This window comes from Dipodomys spectabilis, unplaced genomic scaffold (genome assembly GCF_019054845.1).
Source record: "Dipodomys spectabilis isolate Male_0828 unplaced genomic scaffold, ASM1905484v1 ptg000002l, whole genome shotgun sequence".
NCBI classification, from domain to species: Eukaryota; Metazoa; Chordata; class Mammalia; order Rodentia; family Heteromyidae; genus Dipodomys; species Dipodomys spectabilis.
This window is the reverse complement of record NW_024870679.1, coordinates 29,709,491-29,737,200: the sequence shown is the minus strand read 5'-3', so window position 1 is coordinate 29,737,200 and position 27,710 is coordinate 29,709,491. Positions and strand designations below refer to the sequence as shown.

General features: G+C 39.6%; 1 protein-coding gene across 2 annotated transcripts; it reads left to right on the top strand.

Annotated features, from left to right (window-relative positions):
- The first annotated feature begins 811 nt into the window (after positions 1-811).
- On the top strand, positions 812-26,540 carry Lhx8 (LIM homeobox 8). Of its 2 annotated transcripts, none has more exons than XM_042681998.1 (9): positions 812-971; positions 2,946-3,032; positions 3,431-3,592; positions 7,483-7,604; positions 9,739-9,959; positions 10,457-10,560; positions 16,376-16,471; positions 22,266-22,449; positions 25,820-26,540. In XM_042681998.1, exons 1-9 carry the CDS (start codon positions 891-893, stop codon positions 25,894-25,896), a joined length of 1,134 nt encoding a protein of 377 aa, XP_042537932.1. In that variant the 5' UTR covers positions 812-890; the 3' UTR covers positions 25,897-26,540. The 2 variants fall into 2 exon arrangements, with proteins under 2 accessions (XP_042537932.1, XP_042537940.1); XM_042682006.1 differs by having other exon boundaries at positions 855-971; positions 25,824-25,870.
- Positions 26,541-27,710: the final 1,170 nt, after the last annotated feature.

The window sequence follows — 27,710 nt, the reverse complement described above, 5'->3', positions numbered from 1 at the left end:
TATTAGGGCTTAAATTCTGTTCAGTATCAGATAAAAGAGCAATCGTCATTAACAACATACTTTTTCTTTCTTGAATTCTTGATTTTAAATCTAGTCGGAAATCGTAAGTTTTGTGGCGCTCAGATGGTCCTTCTTTATCTTAATGAGAAAACTTTTCGCAAATGGAGGTCACACTTAAATAAGTCAGCCCCTGAGCTGCTTGGGAGCGGTCGGGTTCCTCAGCCAAACTGGGGAGATGAACGTTTCTGGAGGACTACCACAGAGAAGTCAGAGACCAACCGTGTTTCCCCTTCTGCTAGCTGCAGAGAGAACTGTAACCTGAATCTTTGTTTAGGTTTTGGTTGGGAAGCGAGAATTTAAAAGCCAAAGCAAAATGTAGAGAGCAAGTTTTTTTGTGTGTTTTTGTTTTTATTTAAATCAAGTTAACAGACCGTCCCCATTTTCCCCCCTTTTAGTACGGAATCTGGAGTTAAGCTGGCTTGTCCTGATAAAGATCTTAACATGTAGAGAAGGCGGGTTTTCCTTCAGGAGGTGAGGCTGCTCGTCTAGGAAAAGACTCCCCCCCACAACTCAACACCCCCACCCCCGCCCTCTGTGTGAGGTTCCACCCTCTGAAAACAAAACTTGCCCCCCCTCTTTCTCCCCCTCTCTCTTTTCCTGGAGAGGCAGATCCCAGTGAAGTTGGGAAAGGCGCCGCAAGAACAGTGGGTTAGGGAGCAGTTCCGGCCATCGCGGCCTCTTTGGACCTTGACTCACTGGTGGCCTTCGGGCTCTCTCCTTGGGCGTTTATTAGTGCCTGGGGGCGGGGGGCGGGGAGGAGGGAGATCCGCCGCCACCGACCGCCACCGACCCTCCGGAGCTGGTATGTGACGAGCCGATCTAGCAGTGCCATGTACTGGAAGAGCGATCAGATGTTTGTGTGTAAACTGGAAGAAAAGGACGTGCCGGACCTAGCCGTTCCCCCCGAGAAGGTGAGCGAGCCGACGCCAGGCTGGACCCGTTGAGTAACAGTTTGCTCTAAACGCGAGTGGGCTGGGCTCCTGAACCAGGTTCGGAAACTACCTGGAACGGCCTCGTCTTCAGACCTGACCGCTTTTTTTTTTCTTTCTTTCTCATTACGTAGTAGCGTTAGTCAGTAATCATTACCTCCCCTCCCCACAAGCTCACTTAACCTGAGGCATGGAGACTGTAATTTGGGAGACGAAGCCTCGAGTCTAAGGCGCTGTCGGGTCCATGTGAGTCGTGCTTTTGTTCTCTTTGCCGTGGTGGTGATCGTGGTGGTCCGGGGGGCGTGGGTCGGGAGGCTCGGGCGGCTCTGGGGGTGGGCTCAAAAGACGCGGATCTGGGCTCCGGGAGATCGCTGCCCTTGGAAGCTTGGTTGCTTCTAGGCGCCCATCCGGCCAAAGGGCCAGCGGGGCTGACGGCGGCTCGCCGCGACGGAGAGGGACCCGTGGACCCAGGAAGGCCTCTGCATCCCCGGGAGGGCCCGAGGAACCCTTGGATTTTAAATCCCCTAGTCAGCAAAGCCCGAGGTCCCGAAACCGCCCAATAGTTCGTCCCGAAGAAGGACGGACGAGCCCGGCCCCCTCTCCCCGCACGCACGCGGATGCACCACGTTTTTACGTTTACGACTCCATCTGCAGCCTGTTTTCGGGTCCCAGCCAGAGCCGCCCGGTAGTTAGTAACAAATACTTGGCGAACGTGGAGCTTTTCTGCTTAAATTGGCTTCGTCCGCGCGAGGACTCGGCCTGCGAGGCCGGGGTGGGGGAGGCCGCTGAGCGCGTCGCGCGTCGCGAGCGCACCCGAGGGTCCCTGGCTGGGGAGGGTCGCGGGGACCCTCGGTTTGGGACCGTGTCTCACCTGGGGCTCTCCAGGGAAGGATAAAACAGAGAAAGCCAGAAGTCGGACGTGTAGACTTGTGGGGCGCTCGAGTTCGGGGGTCTTTTCATAAACTGGCAGAAAAGGCCCAGAGAGACTGGGTTTTCTTTCCAGGACAGAACTGCAGCAAAGATCTGGGAACACTTGGGTCACGGGAGTGGTTGCTTTAAACCAGTTCTGCCCGTGGCTGGGTGAGGTTCGTTGTGTGTTTTAATGTTTTGTTTTTTTTTATGTTTTTTTTTTAAATGGGACACATTAAATTCAGCTGGATATTTTCTATTATTCGACCCGCTTTTTGCGCTGGCTAAAAATAATCCTTCAGCAGCTCAAATGTTGACTTATTGAGCAATAAGTGGCAATTTACACCTTAAAGAAACGAGTGTAAATCACTCAGCGCTCTAATTGCTGTAAGTTTACGAAAGAGCCGCTGGCTGGGTTTGAATCTGAAGCATTTTCATTCAAATTGTCATCGGCACAAACACCAGGCTTCTTAAATCCCGCTGTAATTAGTTTTCAAGTACCCTATTAAACCTCTTCACCTTTCGGGCTATCCTACTCAAAAAGCCCCCTTTTAAAAAATATATGTGTGTCTTGCTCTTTTAATTGAGGTTATTAAAGAAATCAAGTCCCCCCACCTTCTTCTCAACCGTCTTTTCTTCTCTCCTACTTCACCTCCCCCCTGCCCTGCACCCCCTTTAGCCCGGTGTTCCCCGCTCGGCGATGATTGACGTCTAGAAAGAAAACGCTTTGTGCAAGGATGATTGTTATTAACTTGTTATCCCTGGCGGGGGGGGGGGGGGCGTGTTCGGGAGAGCACTGGGGACCCGGAACCCTAGGAGCGCCCGTCGAGTGGCGGCCGCCGGCGGCCCTGGAGGGAGGCTGCGCGCTCTTCCCGCCCCCAGCGCCGCGCCCGGGTCCGGCGCCCAGACGCTGCACGCGCCCGCCGGCGCGCGGCCCGTGCCCCGGGGGCCTTCATTAGCTCGCCCCGCGTGCGCCAGCTGCGGGCCTCGTGCGCGCTCTCAACTTCCGATCTGTTTCTCCCCGCGCGCCCCGCTCCTGCCCCGCAGTGCCGCGGGCTCATGTCGGAGGAGTGCGGGAGGACTGCAGCCCTGGCGGCCGGGAGGACTCGGAAAGGCGTCGGGGAGGAAGGACTGGTGAGTTTCAGGGAGGTGACCTGGGGGAACCGCAGGACCGGGGGCTGCGGTCCCCGAGTTCTTTTACAGGCCTAACTGGACCCAAGTAGTGCGGTGGAAAACCGGGAGGGTGGGTGGGAGCCTTTGCGGTCCCCCGGGGGCCAGGCAGGCAGGCCAAGCTGGTGAGGCTCCTGCGGTCCTGGAGGTCAGGGGGTCGGAGACCCCAAGAGGGTGCCTGGCCAGAACTGGGACCTGGAGGGAGAAGGCTAGAAATAAGACCTCGTGAAGCGCGCAGGGGCGGGGGGGGGGGAGGGAGCTCATGCAGGAGGTAGAGAGAGGGGGGAGTTCTGGGGGCGCCCCCATGGTAGGTGGGATGCAAAGAGGAGGGTTATTAGAACGGCTTGCGTGGCTTTCTTCAGGTGAGCCCTGAGGGAGCTGGGGACGAGGATTCTTGCTCCTCGTCGGCCCCTCTGTCTCCCTCGTCCTCGCCCCAGTCCATGGCCTCGGGCTCCGGCTGCCCCCCTGGCAAGTGCGTGTGCAACAGCTGCGGCCTGGAGATCGTGGACAAGTACCTTCTTAAGGTAAGGTGGGGCGGCCGGCTCCAGACTGGAGCAAGGCCAGTGGGGTTAGAAGCTGTGGGAAAAGGGGAAAGTTATACCCCCTCCCTCCCCCAACCACACACACACACACACCGCACTCCCTGCAGGTCTTCACCCAGGTTTTCAATCAAAGCTGTGGACTAATCTCAGCCAACGAGCCCGGTGTAGGCAGACTCGTGCGGTGTCGTAGGAATTCGTAGGACTCTCTACGTTATTTGGGAACAGCCAATTTCCCAGGTGGATGTGCTGGAATCAGCCTCCTGCTTGTAGAAGGGAAGTGGGAAATGTTCACCCACTCTGAAACAGCTGTCTCCCCAACACACACTTAAAACCTTTGTTCCCTCGAAAGTGACTGGTCTCTCCACCCTAATATTCCCGTGTTCCTGTCACTAACTGGTTTTCCTCTGCAGAGTCTCTCCTCTAGTGAGAGCCACTGGAAGAGGCCCTGAAAAATCTTTTCTGGATGTGTTTTATAGAGTCATGTTTATTTACAGTTATCTGGGAACTTTTCCAAAGTAAAAGTTTATAGAAGCATTCAAATAAGAGCCATTTCAATAGCTTTCCGCTCTTATTAAGCCCACCCGATGCTGCTATTTTGTCCTCTCTAGTGCTTAGGAGAAAAAAGAAAATGGATATAAAGTTAAGCACACACACACACACACACACACACACACACACACAAGCGCCTCCCGATGAAGTGTTTCAAGTGGTGGTTTGAGAGTTGGCTGTCTGTCTTAATTTGGTTTGCTTTTCTGTTACAATGTTGTGGGGGAATTTTGGAGTAGAAATTCTGGCAGCCCACAGTTATCCATGTCATTGCAGGCAGGATCATGGTCCCATGTGTCTTAATCCTAATACATTGGGCTTTCAACTTCAATAGCTTTTAAAAAACCACTATGTAAAATAATGGCTTCTCCTATACGGAATTAGTTACAAGCCAGTTCACTTTCTGTTCCCTTCCCACCATGCTTAAGTTTTCAAAAGGATCAATTATGGAGAATATAAGTTCAAAAAGAGAATTAGTGGGTTTCTTTACATTTGTATGTCAACATCCAAAGCTGCTTTGTCTGTAAATGGGAATGCTACCCTACACAACCCAGATATAGCACCGAAAACATTAGCAAAACACATTTTAAAATAACTAAGTTAACCTCACGTGGTGGTGGATTCTTCAAGGTGACAGATAAATGCAAATTATCTTTAAATCTTTATTCTTCACATTCCATTTTTAGTCTTGCTCAACCTGAGCCTTTGATGTTTAAAATTATCTTTAAGATGGAAGCTTCATGGCCCAGTGTGGACCCCAGTACTTTGGTTAAAGGCATGTGTTCATGTGTTTGTGTGCACGTATGTGTTGTCCCTGAGCTTTTTTTGTTATTAAGGCTAGCATTCTATCACTTGAGGGCCAACTCTACTTCCAGCTTTTTGTGTTCAAGTGGGGATAAAAGAGTGTCATGGATTTTCCTGGCTGGGCTAGCTTTGAACCAAGATCCTCAGATCTCAGCCTTCTGAGTAGCTAGGGTTATACATAAAAGCCAGTGGTACTAGGCTTAAAATCTTATTTTTAATGAAGCTCTCACTAGTGGTTAAAACTGTAAGAACATTTCAAAATGTATCTTCATAGTACAGAAGATAGTTTTGAAATAGCTAACATTTTGTAAAATTTAAATATTGCTTATTTTCGTCTTATGTGACCTATTGTTATCTGAGTTGCATAGAGCTCTCTTTTATGATAGAACAGGAGACTGAGTTCCTAGCTTCCCCATACTCTGTGAGCTTGTAATCTTCCAGATAAACTTGAATTCAAACTTACCATTAGTTAAACAAAAATTAGAACTAGTATAAATACAGTTTTGAGGGTATAACTATCATAGGAAAAAAAAATTACCTTGTGAAGCACCATAAAATGGAATTTGAAAAGTACAAGAGTAGATAAAGGCACATACTCCTTCACATAGTACTTCAGTGTCTTGTCACTTGGGTAGCTGTCTGGCCTGGCCTTAGCCCTATATTTAGGCACTAACCAGCTATTAATATCAGGTACCACTACCCATGTACAGTTTCCAGAATCTTCTCTCTTCATTTTACTTCTGACAACAGCGTGGAATATTCAAGAACTTTGTTTCTATTTTGTGCTTTGAAGTAAACTTTGAAGAAAGCAAATCAGGTATTAGATTTGGCTTTTGGAAAGAGAGAGGTCAGGAGAAGAGAAGCGAGAAAGAGCATGAGAAGGTAGGGCTTGATTATGATTGAAAGAAGGTACTGCATAGTGGAAAGCTACAGGAAACCTGTAGTTTGATGCTTTTTACTAATTGGGTACACCTTAGGATATTGTGAGGAAAATGTATTTTTGTTTTCATGACAGTATTGATCATAGTTAATATTTCAGTTTTTTTCCTGGTTTCTTTTTATTCATTCTTTGTTATTTTTCAACACTTCCCTAATGCTAAAAAAAATTTAAAGACCAAAACTTAAAACTTTTAAATTTTCATTGAAAAAAATGAAGCCTTCATTAATACTTTGGAAAGAGACACATAACTGTAACTGGAAGCCAACAAACCTTTTCCCCCTTCAGCTTGAAAGCACTTTTTGAATTTAATATAAGTGAAAACACGTTGAACAGTAGTTAGAATGTGGCAATCTTTGGATAGAATATCCCTTTTTGTATGAAATTATGCATCTAAAGCCAAATCTCTCAGTAATTTGCTTTCGTATTTCAGTTATTCAATCCATTTATATGATGTAAATGGTGATTTGCTCTTCTTTTATGGGAAATATAATTCAGATAGCACTCATCTTTATTTTTTTTATTTTTTTTTTTTGGTCGGTCATGGGGCTTGAACTCTGGGCTTGGGCACTGTCCCTGCGCTGGAGCGCTCTACCTACCCGTTGAGCCACAGCGCCACTTCCAGCTTTCTACTGGTTTATTGGAGATAAGAGTCTCATGGACTTTCCTGCCAAAATGAGGATTCCTTCTATGGATGGCCAAATTGTAAAGGGGAATTAATTGTGATTTGTTTTCTGACCTGATAGATCTTACATCTGTTTAGAGAGAAGGTCTAAGCTTTCCTAAACTCTTTGCTATCTCTCACTACCTGCAGTATAAATGGAAAATAATGCTTCAGTGCCTTTTGCAAGCTGTTATAATTGGATTTATTTTTTCTCCTCTAGCCAAATCATTAAATAGGTTCCCCCCACACACAAAAAAATAGGTTTCCCAGTCCTTTCTCTTTGGCTCTACAGCTTCTCTATAGCTGTATAATGCTAGAAAGGAGTCAGCGCTGCCTTCATATCAATATTTACATTTACCTTAGAATTTCTGGGTTGTTCAGGAGAGCATACTATTCTTTTTAAAATTAAGATGAGAATTTTACAAAACTACTTTCCATTTGCTTTTTTATTGCCTTTAATTGATGGACAGTTTATATTTAGCCAAAAAGTACATTGAAAAGGGTGTGGATCTTCCTTAACTACCAGGTTTCATAATGGGAAGAACTTGGGAAAAGCAAACACCAACAGTCTCTATGTAGGACTTTAAACAGAAGATGTTTTTCCCCTGTGTTCATCAAGGTTTGACTTAAGAAAGAAAAAACATTTTAAACAACCTGAATTCTTCAAAGAGATTTAAAAAGCAAGCCAGAGAAACACAAACACTGGTATGCAGTAGTGTGATTTTCTTTTTTTCTGCTTAGAGTCTAAAAGCAAATACATCCAGATGCATTCTTAGGTAAATGCTCCTGTTAGGAAGGAAGCAGAGCATATGTTAGAATATTACAGGGCCAGCCTTTCACTTTCCTCACACATAAAACCAGAAAGTGCTTTTTTGCATTGTGGTATCAGAACAGCCACTCACCTGCCCTCTCCCTTCACAGGTAAATGATTTGTGCTGGCATGTCCGCTGTCTCTCCTGCAGTGTTTGCAGAACCTCCTTGGGAAGACACACCAGCTGTTACATTAAAGACAAAGACATTTTCTGCAAACTTGATTACTTCAGGTATACTATTAAACTATCTTAGTAGACATTTGAAGAGATGACTAGGCACAAAGCATTTTGTAATAGTCTTTTTCTTGTCCATATTGCTTTATTAAAGCTGCATTTTGTTCTACAGAACAGATTAAAAATATTTTTGAGGTATAATTTGTGTTAAAACAAGTGTGTGTTTCTCTCTTTTAGGAATTCTGTCCACAAAAATTAATTTTAAATAATACTTCTACTCTGGAGGACAATAATTTTAGGTACTAAAAACAGGGAGCCTTCTTTGCTATGCAAAACTATGAAATATAAGATGACTTATTGCGACAATACCCCTTGTTTGGGGTAAGTGATCAAATGAAATAAAATCATTAACAGGAAAAAATGAATATTGTGTTAAGGTTTTACCAATTTACTGCAGAATGATCCCCAGTTACACATCTGTAAGATTCTGTAGCTTTGGACACTATTGTCAACTAAATTTTTCAGAAAAAACTGACCATTTCAGTGTTATAAATATACCAAATTACTCTGCTTAAAATACTGATCTGTTCTACAATCTCTAGTTTGTGAGACTATATTTGTCCCAGATATTAAACGTAGCATTTTCTCCCTGTGATCTGTTTACAGTTATTTAAATATAAAGTCCTAGGATCTAAATTGGTTTCTTTATGTACAACTGTCTGGAAATCGAACTGCTTGCAAGCATGATTTTGAAAATGTCAGACTTCTTCTTTTGAATTTCCAACAGAACCACTGTTTTTTGTTGTTTGTTTATTTATTTTTGGTGGGGGAAAAAACCCTGTCCATTGTGAAATTAAAACTATATTGTAAAGTTTGTAATACTAATTATATTGTCTATACTCCCTTTCAAAAAGTGATTTCAGAGAGTTTAGCAACTGATTTGAATAAAATTGCTAAGCAATTTAAAGCACTTCATGATGCCCAGGGCCCTTCATCTTATTAAATCACAGAACTTTGTAATTATCCCAAATGTCTATTTCTCATTAGGATTACTTTCCATTTCATCATCAGTAATATGATAATCATAATTTTTTGGTTGCTTAAAGCTGTCTGAAAGATGTGATCCTAAAATCTAGTTCCTTGGGATATTTAATTCTTTATATTTATTTCCTGAGATTTATTTTTTGGATCTCGGTGTTTGATTAGTTTAATTTACATAAAGATATGTCTATGAGCACACACACACACACACACACACACACACACACACACACACACACACACACACACACACACACACACACACACACACACACACACACACACACACACACACACACACACACACACACACACAGTCTAGTGTGATAGGAGCTTGCCAGGCCTGGACCATGATGGGAGATAGAACATGTAGCCTCTCAGACTGGAGGAAAAAAAATACTTCATCTAGCTCTTAGTTTTTGTTATGATTCACTTTTATTCAATGTCCTTCCTCCCATGGATAGTGAGGCAACCTACTTTGTCATGAATGAGAACATTCTTGATTTTCTTTTTCCTCACCCTTGTATGGTGAGGAATTTCTATTTTTTTATTTATCAGTATTTTCTAATTTAAATATTTTGACAAAATTATTTAAAGCTCTTCCTAATCATCTCAATTTTGTTTTGTTAGTTTTACTTTGGGGTGCTGGGGATAGACCTAGGGCCTGGTACATGCTAAGCTCTAATTCTCTTAACAATAAGCTACAACACCCAGTCACTCAACTTGATTTTATACCAACTTTGAGTTTGTATACTTTCATACTTTTAGTCTTTTGCTCTGTAGTGTGGTGGTGGTTGTGTGTATGTGTGTATTCATGTGTGTGTTAGACCTAGATAAATTTATAAGCACCTTAATATTTGATAAAATAAGAGAAATATTCCATTCCGTCTTATTTATTTTAAAAGAAAATCTCACCTTCACAGCAACACTGAGGTTTTATTTATAAGAACAGATTTGAATTGTGACCCTGTGTCAAATCTTGATTGCATACCATATGTACTTTTAGATAAAAAATTCCTTTGCATTTTTGAAATACTTAGATACTTAGCTTATCCGAGTGATGTAAGAGAACGTGTTAGTTTAGTATTAAACTGATACATATCTCATCAAGCACTGGAATCTTCACCTCCTGCCCTTCTGTTTACTGTAGAAGGTATGGAACTCGCTGCTCTCGATGTGGAAGGCACATCCATTCTACTGACTGGGTTCGCAGGGCCAAGGGGAATGTCTATCACCTGGCGTGCTTTGCCTGCTTTTCTTGCAAAAGGCAACTTTCCACGGGAGAGGAGTTTGCATTGGTGGAAGAGAAAGTCCTCTGCAGAGTGCATTATGACTGCATGTTGGATAATTTAAAACGAGAAGTAGAAAATGGTAACTATGCACTTAAAATACTTTTTCAGTCTTTTGGAACAGCAGATTCTGGGATAAAAATGATTTTTTTTCTCCAAGACCATCTGAATGCATAGTTAGGTGCAAGGGATAATTGTGAAATTCATTAAGCACTGTATAGTGAGTAGTGATCTCCATCTATATTACAGGGAAAACTGCCATACGTGCATTTAACTTGGTGCCATAGTGTCAGGCAGCAATGTAGAGCTAGAGTTCAGCTTTTCTTTGGGTAAACAATTGTTTCATTATATTTGCCTTCTAGGGATGGACCTTCCATGTTCATGTCCAATATGCAATCCTATAAATGAAAGAATAGTTTCTGCTGTGTGGCTGTAATATGTTTTCAAACTTGTAGGCTTTTACAGTTTAGAAGATATATACAGTTTCACAACAAGTTAAGATATACAAAAAGATTTATTACTGTTCCATCGATAGCCCCATTTGAATTACCAATACATGTGGTATGTTTTACAATGCAGGTAATGGAATTAGTGTGGAAGGCGCACTCCTCACAGAACAAGATGTTAATCACCCCAAACCAGCAAAAAGAGCTCGGACCAGCTTCACAGCAGATCAGCTCCAGGTAGACTTGACAAGGAACTTACGATTTTTGAAGCCCCTCCCCACCGAAACAAAGCAAAACAAAACAGAATAAAATAAAATAAAAAGTAATTCCTATGCTACCTAAAAACATTGTTATGTGTTCTGAAAGGTAAACCTATGTTTGTTTTTTCAAAAACATAACTTAATGAATGTATAAAAACATACTTATTGCCCTAAAACATACTTATTGCAGCACCATGATATAAATGCTTTAGTCAGGTAAGATTTGTTTCCTTGGGATCCTTTGGTATAAATATCAAAGTTGAAACAAAATGTTGAACTGTTCTGACTTCCTGATAATATGAATCAAACTCAGGCATTTATATTAACATAATTACAAAAGAAGATGAACTATTTTCAGACTCAACAGAAAGAGACCAAATGAGGGTACATTGTATTGGACAAACTACTGTCAACCATTTTTTTTCTTGGTTTGGTAGGCTTTACTGAGTCATGCCTCTAGCCCATATTTTTGCTGGTTATTTTGGGATTGAGCCTTGCTTCCGGCCCAGGTGTAAGCCTATACTGTTAGCTGCCTGTTTTTTGTTTCCCATACTAGCTGGGATGACAAGCATATGCTACCACCCTAGTTTCTTCATCCAGACTCAAGCAGTGTACTGCCTAAAGATGGCCTGGGATTCTAATCTTTCTGTCAGTCTGCCACAAAACTAGGCTAAAACACATTCCTCACTGGGCCTGGCTATGGGTGCAGAAGTAGGTTTCAAGAATTTTTCTGCCTAAGCTGACCTCAAACTATAATCATTTCATTCTCAACTTTCCAAGTAGCTAGGATACAGGTGTGAGTATAGTGATGCTTTTAATGGAAAAGACTTTTTTTTTAAGTACAAAAGAATGGAGCATTTATCAGAATCAAAATATACTAGTTGGTTTCAAACAAGTAGTCCCTTTCTTGTTTGTAAAAGTAGGTAAGAGGAACAATTCTGTAATTTCATGGTTATACCCTCTAGAAAGAGAGGAATTGCCTTCAACTTAGTTGTTGTAAGTATTATTGTCAGAAATATGAATTATATAAATTGTGAAGAAAATAATTGCTCTTTATTATTTTTTTTTGCGGGGGGGGGGGGGGGGTCCGGTCATGGGGCCTGAACTCTGGGCCTGAGCGCTGTCCCTCAGCTTTATCACTTGAGCCACAGCACCACTTCCAGCTTTTTTTTTTCCTGCTTATGTGGTGCTGAGGAATTGAACCCAGGGCCTCATGCATGCAAGGCAAGCACTCTACCACTGAGCTACCTTCCCAGCCCTGCTTTTTACTTTTTAAGTTTACACATATAATGATTCTTTCTGGCATTTTTTTCCAGGAAAGGAAATCACATTTTCTAAATGATTAATGTGGCTATGGCATTTGTTTTATTTTAAAGAAAAGTAGCATTTATTGAGCAGGTACTGAGTACTTCTGGGTGATTTCCACATAGTGTCAGTTTTAGTTCAGACTTTAGAAGACACTTAAGCAATGTTAATAAATGGATGAAAGTAATGTTTTCAAAGTTTATATGGAGTATTCTAAGACCCACCAGTATTTAAGATGGATATGATAAAAATGTTTCATGAGAGAATTTTGTTTTGAGAAAGAAACCTGGATGTGACATATATATTCTAAGGGAAATGGCCGTAGAGAATACTCTTGCATTATAATCTAGGTCCATTCAGAAAAACACCTCCACCCAGATAATTATTTTAAATGTCTTAAAGATTTGTAGATTACAAATGAAAGGTCAGGCAATTGAGAGGAATACCTTCCTTTGAATTTTGCTTATCTGGGTAAGATACCCAGATAAGCAATCTCCCATGGAGATCATACATGCCCTAACTTAGATATGAGGACTTGTGGGGGCTATGGAACAACTCCCAGGTGCCAAAAGATGTTTGGGTTAAAACAGTCTCTGATGTAAGTGCATTTGTTTTTAAAAATGGGCAGCCTTGTTAATAACTACAAGGTGTATAACTATAATTTGATGTCAACATTTGTTACTAAAGTTGCAATTGTGAAAACTTGAAATCCTTGTAGTGTGTGTGTGTGTGTGTGTGTGTGTGTGTGTGTGTGTGTGTGTGTGTGTGTGTGTGTGTGTGTGTGTGTTCGTGTTGCCTCTTGTGGGAAGCCAATTATGGTTAGTAATTAAAGGAGAATATTTGTGGCAGTCTTTCTGTGTTTTATGCCAGGCATCGTATCTGTTACCTTTTTTGTTTTTAACATGTTAACAATTTCTTGATGTAGGTAGCCTCTCCAAGAGGTGCAGGAACTTCCCTCAAAACAGAACCTCAAGGGAATGGGGGAGATACTATCCAGATTGTTTCCCAACTTCTGATCTGACAATTTGGCTTGATCTCGCAGCAGACCAACAGTGAAAATATGCCTTGCCCAAACTCCTCTCAAGTGCCCACAACAGCAGCTAAAATAAAGGAGAGAAACTAACTCTCACAGATAAGGCTTGTAATTGTAAATTGCAAATGTTCAGAAAATATTTCAGCCATGATTTATTACACATGTTATGAATCATTGTTTTTAAAATGTGTATCAGAATAATCCCAGATTGAAAAAGGAACTTTCAAAGAATGTTCTCATGTATTCAATATTTATTAGTATTTACGTTATGCCACAGATGGCTGCAACAAATAAGATACAATGCTCAAGTGCTTCTTCATAACTTAGGAATGTGGAATAGCTGTTGTTAAAAAATAAAAAACCTCCAACTTGAACCATTTACTCTGGCAGACCCTCTAATGAATCAAGCAGTTTACCTTGTTGACAAATTCCCCCACATTTCAGAAAGCTAAATATATCCCGTTATTGCTTGAATTCAGCAAAATAATAAAATCTTGTATGTGACCAATGAATAAGTCAAGACTGGCCATGCAGACCCTCTTTTAGATGGTAAAGAGATAAAGTGAGATGAATAAATTATTTTTTTCTGAAATTCTTCTTTAGGCATTCAGGGGTAGGAAAAAATAGCTTTAAGACTCAGAAAATGTGTCCACAAATAGACTTCTAACACATGTTCTGTTCTATTTACAAGAATGATATTCTGGGGCTGGGAAGGTGGCTCAGTGGTAGAGCCCTTGCCTTGCAATGCATGAGGCCCTGGGTTCGATTCCCCAGCACCACATAAGCAAAAGGAAAAAAACCGGAAGTGGCGCTGTGGCTCACGTGGTAGAGTGCTAGCCTCCAGCTGAAGAGCTGAGGGACAGCACCCAGGCCCAGAGTTCAGGCCCCACAACCGGACCCCCCCCCCCACCAAAAAAAAAAAAAAGAATGAGATTCTTAAGCAGGCGTCAGCAGTTCACACCTGTAATCCTAGCTACTCAAGAGGCTGAAATCTGAGGATAGTGGTTCAAAGTCAGCTGAGGCAGAAAAGTCATGAGACTCTTTATCCCCATTTAGCCACCAAAAGGTAGAAGTGAAACTGTGGCTCAAGTGGTAGAGTGCTGTCCTTGAGCACAAAAGTTCAAAGACACTGCTCAGGTCCTGAGTTTAAGCCCAAGGCCAGAAAAAAAGAAGATATTCCTTCTAATATAATTTGCTTATTGTAGTCAGTGATCATTACTATTAAACATGCCAGGGATAGCTCCTTCTTTTCATCTGTTTTCGGATGCAGTTGGTCAGCTGCTACTGTATACAGAGAGGAGCCACACTCCCTGACTACATTTGCAAAAGGAGTTTTCAGTAGCATTGTGTCTGCAGAATAGTGACACTAAGTAGAAATTTAAAGGGTCTTTCCTTTCTGGTGAGACTAAATAATGATCTGCTGACAGCAAGATCAAAGACTACATATCTTTCTTTAGATTATTCTAATTCTAAATAATCCATGTTGATTAAAGTTTCACTTTATTCCTTGATGAGAAATTGCTTTATTTAATGTAACCTAGTTGCATTATTAGACTTACAAAGTTGAAATACATCCATAAAAAGCATTTTGCTTTTTTTACAAGCAAATGTCCAAATATTTCTTCAGCTTTTTCTTTTTGAAAAATTAAAAAAAGCCATAATTAATTTGCTCATTCGTCTTTCTCTTTAAGATATTATATGTAAAACCACATTTGTACAAACCCAATCCCATTCCCATAGGAAGCACACTATGAGTAGCAAAGGATTAAGTAGAGAAATTATAGGTGTTAAGTTTTTATGCCTATAAATAATTTTAAAAATAGGTTCAAGTTACGATGAGCATATATATATAAAATATAGTTGGTTGGGAATCCCAGAATATTTAGTTCTAGAAGAGTCCCTATTCAGAGAGGTCTTCACTACAAGGTGCAAATGGTAAACCTCGTAAAGTTCCCTGGAACTACATTGGACTTTACTCACAATCCAGAGTCTCCTTACATTGTCAAGTTTTCTTCTGTCATCAGTGAAGTGCATGCTTCTCATGACTGGCAGGGAGCTTAACTCTCAGGGATAAGAGTAAGGCATGACCCCAGCCCTGGTAACTCCCTATCTTGCAAGTAGTCTTGTAAATAAGTTGTTCAGCTACTCCATGCTGGTGCTGTGGCAGATACTGTTCCAGGAGCACAGAGAATGCTGTTGAATGATCTACAGCCAACAGTGTGGTGTGGATAATTTGGGTATCCAGGCCTCTGACGAGCATGATCATGTTGGGTGACTGAGTCTCCTCCCTCCTTGTGACAGACCTTTTCTGTTTTATAATACTCCAGTTGAGTAACTTCTGGTAATAAAAACAAAAACAAAGCTCAAATGTCTCACTTGACTCCCATAATGATTCCTTTTTCTAAGAGAATCTTAGGCCTTTGTGTTCACACATTTTCTACCTTCTTTCCCTTTCCCTTTTATTATATGTAATTATTGGAATGTCTTATACTTAAGAAAATTAAGACTGAGGGTGTTTCCCCCCCCCCTTTCATGTATCAATAGCTGGTAGCAATTGGTAGAATAATTAAAATCTAAAGTTCCATATCTGTCACACATGAGCTTTTAAATATATAGATATTTAGACTTTAGTAAACTTTTATTTTGGTGTTACTACGATTCAAATGTAGGGCCCCACCCTTGAGAGGTAGGTACTCTACTAAAGTCATAACCAAAGCCCTTTTTTTTTCTTAGTTATTTTATAGATAGAGTCAAATACTTTTTGCCTGGGGCTAAACTGAGACCAAAAGGCTATTTATGATTCCTGCCTATTTTGGTTTTCAGTATCATGCCTTGTTGGTGTGTTGTCTGGGCTGGCCTCAAACTGCCACTCTCCTGATCACCACCTTCTGAGTAGTACAAACATGAGCCTCTTCATTCAGTCCTACCCTGGTAAATTCTTACTTAGATATTCTTTTGCATAGCTAAATGTTCCTTGCCCCTAAAATGATGGAATCACAGCAGTGAAATGGACTCCATTTTGAGTTACATACCCATGAAAATTATCAAAGGCACTGAACCTATTTAGGCTCAGGAGACACTGGGGAGTATGATAAAAAAAACATATTTTATTGCTTTCTAATGCTGAAATATTTAACAAAACTCATGTCATGTTCTATCCATTGCATTTGTGAGTTCTAAGCATGGGGGAAAAAGGAAAGGTAATCTTATTTCTACAACAGAGAACCTAGGTTTTGTGTTGAAGTGGATTATTTGTGTAAAAGATCTCACCATAACAGCTAGATATACATTTATAAAGTATGCCTTGTTTATCATTTATTGATTTTCAAGTAGTAAAACATAAGTATCACATTTTCTTGTATATGTCTTCAGTTTCCCATCATTAAGGGCAAAGAATTGAGCTACCTATTTTTAACTGTTTATTGCTTAATTTCTTTTTTTAAAAAAAAACCAGGTTATGCAAGCACAATTTGCTCAGGACAACAACCCAGATGCACAGACCCTCCAGAAACTGGCAGAAAGGACAGGCTTGAGCAGACGAGTGATACAGGTAATTATCTTCAAAGAGTTCTGATTCCAGGCTTTTATGAGTGGGCACTCTGAAGAATTGTGAAGAATTCTCAAAACACTATCTTCCTGTTTAAAGCCTTTTTATACTCTAAATCTAGAAGGGAGCACAGGTCCTTGCATATGCCAGAAGTCCACTGAGCTACATCCCTCGCTCCTAAATCAAGAGTTTTAAGCCTGTTAATTAGTTTGCCTATATTAGGCTGCCATTTGTCAAATGACTCTTTGTATATTTTAATTCACCCTAATGTCCTCAGGCTAAGGAAGACAACTGCATTTCCAAACATATTCCCATTTATGGTGAGTGTTCTTTTCTATTTTTCATCAGTATGTGTGTAAAGAGTGTTGCTGACCTTTGCTAAAGTTTTGGGGAGAAGGAAATGTTGTGAATAAAGCTAGGGAAGGAAGAATTACAACAAACTTACTGAAATGGACAAATATATGTGGGGAGAACATGGAAAATGAAATAGAGGTGAATTTGTAGAAGCTACAAGTTCAGAGTTTTCTTGAGCAGAAGAAATCTATGATGTATGATTTAAGAAGAGAGATAGTAACAGTAGTAGATGGCTGAAAAGAGGCAGACAGGTTGACTGGGATACCCAAAATAGTTGTGGGTTTTAGAAGAGACTTGACTGGGATAATGGGCCTAGAATTTATTTGAGAAACATTAACTGTACAATGATGGCAAGGGCTGGATACTGGAGAGATGAGAACAAAAATTAAAGACTATAATGGAGAAGCAGAAGTTAAAATATCTATGGTTGTGGTACCCTTGCAGGAATATTAAAGTCGAAAGAAAGCTTGATTGGCTATTGAGAGGGAAATGGAGTCCCCATCCCCATTTTTCAAAGCTGTGTTAGTCATGCAGTAATGGTGGTGTTTAGTGTGTAAACAAAAGTTTGAAAGGCAGAACAGGAGGCTGAGATCTGAGGATCAAGGTTGGAAGCCAACAGAAACATCCATTAAGTCTCTTATCTATAAATAACCAACAAAAAGGTAGAAATGGAGTTGTAGCTTAAGTGGTGGAGCACTAGTCTTGAGCTCTCAGGCCCTGAGTTCAAGCCCAAAGACTGGCACAGAAAACAAACAAAAAAAAACAAAAATAGAAGAACAGGACTCAAGCAAAAAGATCTAATGTCATGAAATTGAATGGTATTCTTCAGAGAGAGAGAGAGAGACAGAGAGACAGAGAGTCAGAGAGACAGAGAGAAGACAGAGACAGATCAGAGTATAATAAGTTAAGGATGGACTTTAGGGAGAGATTTAACAGGATTTCTAACAGTCAGAAGAAAGGATATTTGTGCAGCAGGGCTGAAGATGTAGGATGATGCCTTCTAGAAGTGGAGGCCAGGGGAAGGGGAACCAACAGTGCCAATTATGTATATGGAAAACAATTTTCAGGCATACTCAAAGTTCCAAAAAGTTTAGGAAACTAAATTTTTGAAGTTTGGCTGGGGTAGCTGAGTGAAGTCCTTCATTGGCTTTCTATTGAATTTCTTAAGTTGGGAATATTTGGTATTCTTCAGGAAGCAAAGTATTTCAGGTGAACAGGTCTTTTGTGCAGATAGGAAACACCTCCCAGGGTGATTGTGTCTCTGAAGACTTTAGTTCTAAGCGCTGTTGGTTGACTGCAGAGTGTTGAGACTCTCCTGGAAAGCTGGTCCCCACATCCTCTGCATTCTTTAGATGTTCAAAGTATTGGGTTTATCTTAGAGTGCCAAGTTTTAAAATGAGACTAAAAAGGAACCAATTTAAAAAGGAGTGCTGCCTTTAAGGAAAGGCTGAGAGGTTTAGAAAAGTTCTAGAAGTCATTTTATAATCTGAAAAATAGCAGGGATAAAAGAAGGCCAGAACAGGATAGACATGGTATATGCAGAATAGGTATCTTTAAATATGTGTGAAATGTGGTCATGCCAAAGAACATACGAAACAGTACTAGTGTGCATGCATAGTATAGTGAACCTTCTTAGGACATTACCATGAATGAAGTAAATTTCCTGTTTCTCAAAGTAAAATTTCCTTTGTAGGTAGGTCAGATTTAATGATCCAAGGTTTCTTTCTTAGTTATGACTTTGTGGCCATGGCATTGGTGACCTCAAGTAAATCAGATTCATGACAGTTACGTTTTAGACAATTTTAGTTGGAAGCAAAGGAGGATGGAGAGTCTTCTTAGACTATTTCTTATAATTTGAAGGGAGAAGGACGTTAGACAGCGTTTATGTTGTAATTTCCAGGTATTCATTTAGGTCAACAGTAGTATATGCAAGTTAACTTGATCCCAAGCACTAAAATTTGGAGAATATATTTTTGCATGTTAGCTTTTAATATGGGAAGATTGAAGACTGGATATTTTTATGGGATGACAAAGCTATACTAACATATAAATGTGTATATTATGTATATGTGCATATGCACATGTAATTTAAATACATAGCCCTTGGCAGTATTTTTTAAGAATCCACTGCTGTGATAATTTCTCTCCTTCAGTTCTCTTCTGCATGTTGGCTTAATTTTAGTCTGCTTCTAATATGCACACTGTGTCACCCAAAGATTAGGGGGAACAATTGTCTGGCACCTAGAGAGTCTAAACTTTATTAGTTACAAGTTGATTTAATGAGGCATATGTAACCGAACAAACTGTCATTATACCAAATTCAATGAAAAACGATGAATAATTTTAGTTTTTTCTAATTCTCTGCATCCATATCCAGTCATTATTAATGTACTTTTTCAGATAAATGAGTTATGAATTGTATATCTTATAAGAAGAGTGTCAAATTTGCTATTTTTTTCATCAGCTTATCAAGATTACTCTTCCATACTAAGGTCTGTATCTGAGCCAGGTGTGGGGATACATGCCTATAATCCCAGCATTTGGGAGGTAGAGTAGGGGGATGGAAGATTCCTAGCCAACCAAGGCTACAGAGTGAGACAGTATTTCAAACAGACACATTCTCTGTATCTATTTTATTTTTTTATGTGTTAAGCATGGTACAAATTATTTGACTTCTAATTTATCACTCTCCTAAAAGCGCTGCCATGAGCCGTGTTGTACATCTTGCTTGCATGCATGTTAGTTTCCTTAGGAAACCTTTCTGAAAATGAGATGATCAAATCAAAAGTAGAACAATTTAAGAGTATGCAAAAATTAGCTTTCAGATAGTTAATACTGATTTCTTCTGCCCAGTGCTACATACAGGAGGTTTTTTTTCCCCCTCAATTCTTGAAAGTTCTATATACAGTCATTCTTTCTATATCCTCGGTTGTTAAAAAAAAGACAACGTAATTGTTTTATTTCAACTTGAATGTATCTGCTTATTTTTAATGTTTTAAAATTGTATGTTTTCAGCCTACCTTTCTGTTGAGTAATTTTTTTCTCCATCCTGCTCATTTTTATCAGTTCTTTCAATCTCTCCTAATTTGTATTTTTCTAATAGAATTTTTATGATTTCTTAATCTTTTAATAGTATAAATGTATAACTTGTCTTTTTAAAACATTCATAGGTTCTATTATTTACACTGAAACTTATTTTTTAATCTGGATTGGTTCCATGTGAGGCAGACATTTACCTATTTTATCTTTAATTATTGACTAGTTTCTCCTACATCAGTAATATTCATGGGAAATTTTACATGACTGTCCCAGAAATTTATAATTTTATCTCATATTTATCTTTTCATTAGTTTTCCAAAGGATTCATTTTACAAACTGTTTTTACATTATGATTCTCTGGCCTGCTGCTTGTATAGTGAATGATTTAGGACTCAAACACTTTTAAAGTATTTTGTGCTCAGAAGTTTTTAACTCTTATTAGAGGTTTGCAAAGCAGAAGAAAAAAAGTTAGGGTGGAGGAATCAGAAGGATTTGTTTTTCCATTGAGAAGGGTTGCGTTCTTGTCAAAAGTTTTTTTTGTTTTTTTTTTATTCTGATGTCTGGAATGTTTGGCTATAATTTGCTTGTCCAGTTACATGATACTTTGTGTTTGGAAATGCTCTCTGTGCTTGATTACCCATGGATGGTCCTCCAAGAAGCTACTTGAATTAGTATTAAGGTAGTCATTCTGCCTTTTATGTCATACATTCTTCATACTTATTTTCAAGGTCTGACATTATTTTTTGTTTCAAAGAAAAGATCATACTTGGGATTTTTGGTATCTTATTTTTACAACTGAATCGACTTTATGCAATATATAAATTGAGAGAGCTTTGGAGAAACTGTGGGAGCCAGAGTGAAGTATACTGAGTTATATGGAATCCTCTGGGGTGTGTGGCTCCCTGGGAAGGGCAGGTGGCAGTACTTCCCATCTCCAGTTGAGAATGTGAGAGCTCCTGTTTGGGAGAGGAAGACGGCTGATGGCGGTGGCATGTAGTCTTACAAAGCCTGGGGTTGGACTCCATATAGGTATTTCAGAGTCTCATTCCTTCTTTGATGTCAGCTAAGTCCCATCCTGAAGACATTCCTTACATATTATCTTCAGCTACTTTCTCACTATTGCATAACACTTTGCATCACTAATTTTATTCCTTTAATCCTTTGGGTTCATATTTTGCCAGCCCATTATTTTTGAGTCCTAATAGCAGGGTGTGTCTTTGAACTGAGTTCAAACCTCTCCTATATACATTCTTTGCAGCTTCCTCTGTTCCACATTCATCAGCCCTGCTTCCCTACCCACCAAACCAGAACAGAAATTATGCCTCTGTTCTCCCCCCCCCCCCCACCGCCCCCGGCTTGCTCCCCTGATACCAGAGTTTTCTTATCCTAAGTCTCTGAAGCTTCGTACCCCTTCTCTTCAATTCTCATGACACCATTGTTTAGAATAGTGGCCATTAAGTGCTAGATGTGTTTTCAGTGCTGAGGACTGAACCCTGAGCCTTGGACATACTAGCTAGGCAAATGTTCAACCAGTAGATTACATTCTTAGTGTGTGATACACTAATAGATTAACACTCTGTAGTCAAGATTAATTTCATGGTAGGAATTTATTATTAATTAATTTCTGGAAGCATTCTGTCAGTTCAGCCTCACTCATTCGGACGTGGATTGAAGCCTTGCTTTTCCTGTATTTGTTTCATTTCTGCAAAGGAGTAGATAACAAGATGGTTAGCACTTTATGTCTGGTGAACTATTTCACCAGTGTGTATTTAATGCTATTTAAACACTACTCATTTTTTTCTTATTATAGACCTGACCTTAACATGCTTCTTAGGGAATAGTCTGTGTATTCACTAGGAGAAATTGAACTCAGCAGGCTGGAATGTGACTGGAGTAACTGAATCAGGAGGCTTGTAGAAAGTGTAAAGGTCTCAGTAGGGATTTTAAATCATTTGAACAAGGATTTGAAATAAGACCAGCAGGTGTCTAAGAATATATTTACTTTGGTGGTGTATTTTTTAAAGTTCTGGCTAAAAGGGATGGTTCTATTTTCCTTCTTTCCCAAATGCCAGCAGTAAAACCAAACCAAAACACCTCTGAAATTCTTGATCCCTTTTTCCACCCATGTCCCCCCCCCCCCCGTTTTTTGTGTGTGGCCTTGGTGCAGACGGGGGGGGGGGGGGAAGTGCTTACATAGTGCAGAAAAGACTAATGTAGAAGAGGTATCATCTGAGAAAAAAATAACTGCTGTAATTTAGATCATATCTGTCTAACAAAAACGTTTAAAAATTTTACTCTGTGCCAGGGTGATAATTGGGGTTGTATTTGCTTTTTGGCTGAGGTGGTAGTGTGCTCTGAAGCTGGTGTGTGACTCAGCTACCTTGTTCTTCTCCTCTGCTCCCAGGTGTGGTTTCAGAATTGTAGAGCTCGCCACAAGAAACACGTCAGTCCTAACCACTCCTCCTCTGCCCCCGTCACAGCGGTGCCCCCCTCCAGGCTGTCCCCACCCATGCTGGAAGAAATGGCCTACTCTGCCTATGTGCCCCAAGATGGAACGATGCTCACAGCCCTGCATAGCTATATGGATGGTAGGTATCCCAACATCTAGCCCCTGTCTCCCAATCAGTAACTGATAACTTCTACTATTAGATTACTGACAGGATTCGTGTCACAAAATATTACCTCAATAGTCAACTGAAAAATATTGTAGGGGTTACAGCAGAGAGCAAAGTAATCCAAATGTTCTCATCTCTCTGGGTACACTTTCTTGAATGAGTTTAATATCCACTGTACAACAAAAATGCAAATATTAGTCACGATGACCGTTAGTGCTTGATTTTTACCAACAAAATCTGTTTTGTTTCTTTTTATTTTCACCTGATAAATATTTAAATGTATTTAAACTCTTTAGATGGGTATTTACTAAACTTTGGTAAAGATTCTTACAAACCTGAGCACTGAGCTTGATGAATAAGGGTTGTGCACACGCCCTATGCATGCTACCCAGATGAAGTAGTAGAACATAACCAGCACCCCAAACATCTCTCTCAATCATTACTCTTTCTTTCCTCTTTAACCCATGCCTCAGTTTTGGCCCTTTTTGAGCTTTATCTTAATTGAGCCATACAGAATGCATTTTCATATGTCTTGCTCTCTTAAGAGAGACTCAATTAGTGTTGTCTTGATAGTTGGAGATTTGATGATCTTATCATGATACAGAACTCCATTGTAGGAATTGTATGAGAGTGTATCCTTTTATATTTGATAAACCTTTGTGGTTTTTTTTTCAATTTGAGTACTTGTAAACATGCTGCTGTGGACTTTTTCCTGCATGCCTTTTGGTGCACAGTAATCCCACATTCTAGTTGGTATGTGCCTGGAGCAGCACAGAGGGTCACAGGCTGAGCACACACTTAACTTCAGGCAGCTTTAACAGTTTTTCTGTACTTTACACTCTGACCAGTAGTATGTTGAGAGTTCCAGGTGCTAAATGTGATGGAATGTATTATTTTTAGCCAATTTAAATGTAGTATAGTACTGTCTTGTTATGTGCTTTTCCCTCATGACTGATGAAACAGAGTTTTCCACCCCTTTGGATGTTTGTATGTACATCATCTTTGTGTGTATTTTCTTTTGGGGATTGATCTGTTCATTTGTGTTTGTAAACTAGTTTTTTATTAATAGAATTTGCAATGCACTTCTGATAATTATGTGCTGAAAATAATTTGAATTTGATAACTGGTCTTTTTCTCCTCTTTTGATGGAATGTTTTGTGAAGCACAGGTTTCGTGTGTGTGTGTGTGTGTGTGTGTGTGTGTGTGTGTGTGTGTGTGTGTGTGTGTGTGTGTGTGTGTGTGTGTGTGTGTGTGTGTGTGTGTGTGTGTGTGTGTGTGTGTGTGTGTGTGTGTGTGTGTCCTGGGGCTTGAACTCAATGACTTGCACTCTTATTCAGTTTTTGCTTAAGACTGGTGCTCCATCTCTTGGCCATAGGATTTTAGTTAATTGAACATAAGTCTCTCAGACTTTTCTGCCTGGGGGCTGGCCTTGAACCTCAACTTTCAAATCTGTCTCCTGAGTATCTAGGTTTATAGACATGTGTCACCAATAACTGACTACAGGCTCTTAATTTTTAATAGAGTTAATGAGATTTTTTTCTTGCAGAGGAAGTATTTTTGATATCCTGTTTAAAAAATTGTACCAGGCTGGGAAGCTGGCTCAGTGGTAGAGTGCTTGCCTTGCACGCATGAGGCCTTGGGTTTGATTCCTCAACACCACATAAGCAGAAAAAGCCAGAAATGGTGCTATGGCTCAAGTGGTAGAGGGCTAGCCTTGAACTGAAGAGCTAAGGGACAGTGCTCAGGCCCAGAGTTCAGGCCCCACAACCGACAAAAAACAAAACAAAACAAACAAAAAATTATACCAACTCTAAGATATTTTAGTTTAAGACAAAATAATATTTCACATCTTGAGTCATTTATTCCTAAGTATTTTTCCTCTTCTTTTTTTATGTGTTTGGTTTAAAAAGGCTTTATTATATTGTGCCTGGGTGTACAACTTAAATATGAAGTTTGGCATCTTTCAAGATAAAGCCTCCTTACCTTTTCTTCTCTTTGAATTTATTTCTGTCCTAAGAGAGGAGGGGGGAATCACATTTTCTGGCTTTTTGACCTATGTGATATTTTCTTCTGACCTATCTTCTAGTTTTCTAACTCTCTGTATATCTAAACTCATAGTATCAGTTGTGCTTTTCAACTTGAGAATTTCTATTTGTCTTCTGACATCACTGTTTTGTTGTTTCTTTTCTGTTATATTAATTAGAGTCATACTAAACTTTGTTTGATACCCCTAATATCTATCTCTGTTCTGTTTGTTTTTCTTCTTTGTTTTTAGTCAAGTCATGTCTTTAATTCATGCCTTATCTTTTATTTCATTTCAGTTGTTAGGTATAAAAAACTAAAACTAACTTGAGTCTCTACATTGTCTTTGATCAGAGGTGATTATTTTTAGCAGCATAAAGTTGGGCTAAGGGGAGATCAACTGAATCCAGTTAGTTCACCTGAGGCTAATATATTTCTATTTCATAGAATTTTTGATGTTTCCTTTTGGGATCTCAAGTGAAAGCCTGAGTTTCTTTTGTTGTTGCTTGTGTTTTGGTTTTCCACTGCAGTGGGTTCTGATCTTTGACTTTTGTCCCAAACGTCTGAAGTCCAACTTATGAATGCTAAACTTTTCAGCCAGTGAGATATTTCTTTATGGTGGAAAGCAGGCTCGATTTTCCCACCTCCTCTTAGGTTTGCTTTGCAATTTCTCACTAATTTGGCATGATTTAGATGCCTTCCAATAGATTTTCTGTATGCATGTATATCCAACTTTCCTACTTGCCCTCAAAAGGAGGTTCAGTTTGAAGCAATGCAGGTTTTGCTGAAAGCAGAACTTTAAAAATTTTAGGTAAATAAAAATCAGAGCCTGGTGTACCATTGTTGCCATTTATTATGCCACCGCTGATAGTGTGTATGTTCATATGAAATATTACCGTGATGTTTGAGCCAAACATGTTTTGGTATATGTGTAAGGAGGAGATAGTTAATTATTAATAAAAGAAACTGGGGGAGTTCCTGTATGACATCTGCATGTGAACATCAGCCATGTCTCTACAGACAAAGCTCACCACATGATTTTCTAGCTGCAGGGTAAAGTGCAGTGAATGGAGTATTAACAGAGTTCATTAAAGTGGCAAGTAAAGATTTGGAGATAAAATGCTTGTTGGATTCTTAATAATGTTCTCATGTGCTGAATGAGATGATGTTCCTGCTGAGGTCAGCAGGATGAGTGGTGTTCAGTATCCTCTACTGTAATGAGTGAAGAAAACACATTGCCGACGATTGCTCTTGTTTGTTCTTCTATCAGTTTTATTCACCCTAAAAAGACTGATCCATAAATTTTGTTTCTATTTTGTAGCTCATTCACCAACAACTCTTGGACTCCAGCCCCTGTTACCCCATTCAATGACACAACTGCCAATAAGTCATACTTAAATTCCTTTTTTTTTCAGGGAGAGAAATGATTGAGGATATAAACTTGTCATTTATTATGTATAAAATAGCATTGAAAATATATTAATGTTAATTTTTTATTTAAAACCCAAAGCATTTCCAACATCACTTTGCTGCCCAGGTATGTATCTATAGTTGGCCTGCAAGACACTTTTATTGACTCTTCATTTTTTTTTTTTTGGTCAAACTTATGTTTACAAGAAGGAAGCAAATCAAAATCATTTTTTGTATTGTCTGGAAATAGTTCACTCTAGCGTGTATCTGTTAATTTATTTGTCATCAAAAGAGCACTTTGCCTAAAAGAAAGGACTGACAAGTGTGCAAAATGTTTACAATCTTTTGTGAAATTGTAGTTTATCATTAGTTGGTATCTGTAAGTTATTGTTATAAATATTATCTGTATTTTTTGTTATATACAACTTTATACTTTGAAGCTTGTATCTGTGAATTTGCGACTGAAATTTGTTTTGCCAATGTTTTCTGAATGAATTGGACAAAGCTTCTGTTGTAGCATGCCATGCAAACACAGTACCATGTTATGGTTGAGGAGTTATCGATGTAAATAACAGTATAGTTTAATAAGCCCACCATTCTAAGTTTATTAAACATTTTCCATTCTTGTGAAAGTTTTAGCCCACTTGTCTTTTGTGTGTATGTGTGTGTGTGTGTGTTCAGCAGTAAATTGCCTTTAATCTCTTTAAAAATCAAACTCTCAATTCTAAGAACTCATGTGTGAGCTGCATTGTAGCAATAAGAATATTATTCATAGATTATTGCACTTATTTGACAAGAGAACATATGAAAACATTTAATTTGAAAAATAATCCCTTTATAAAACTAGCTAATAAAAGTCATATAAAGAAAAGCAGACTGTTATTTTCAAAATGACCTTTAGGAATCCCAATATGGTTATGAAGTATAAACTGTAAGAACATATTTCTTCAGAAATGAGAAAGTAAATCTGGAAGTGTTTGGGCTTCATATACAAGGACTCTGCCCTTTCTTCCTAGGGAATAATCCTTTGGATACTGATTCTTGGGGCTGCATTCTAAACCTCAAGTGTTTCTCCTATATAGTAGTAGATGCTTTTCTCAGAATTACAAATGCATGCATTGAAACAGTTTTGTATAATGATTCAAAGAGAATAAAAATATGTATCTATGCTTTTTTACAAAAAAGCAAGTAGTGGCCCTCTCACTAGTTTTTGGGTCTGAAGAACTTAATCAGTACTCTTTGTCATTTATATTCCAGTCAGGAAAAAAGAAGGTAATGAGAAAAAATTGAGACTTTTTTTTTTTTTTGTAATTCCTTGTTTAGCTTAGCAGATTCACATCTGGCTGAGGACTGGAAGTATTTGTAATTCTATCCTAGTAATCATAAACTCAACCAGAAAGCAATCACGTGGCCAAAAGGAACTGATGATTTGCCTCAGTCCAGAAACAACAAGCCTACATTTCACTATGGGAGAAAGGAAGGGGATTTTTTTTTAACTTGCTAGTTGGAATCCTTTTGACCAAAAAAACAAAGAACACAGCCAAATGTCCTCTACCTGATCTTATGAGATTGATGCTAATCTCTCTGGGGTTTTGTCTACCTGTCTCAGGCTTGAAGTGATGATGTCAGCTTCAGCTTCCCACATGTCAAGGAAAGTTCCTGTTGTCTAGCCAAACTCAGCACAGTTAGCTGCTGTAGCACTTCCCAGCTGGATACACTTGGCACTCATTAGGTTGGGAGGGGCCTGGTTGTATGCATTGGGCTCTCTTTCCTGTGCTCAGTACCCTTGGAATCTGAGGTTT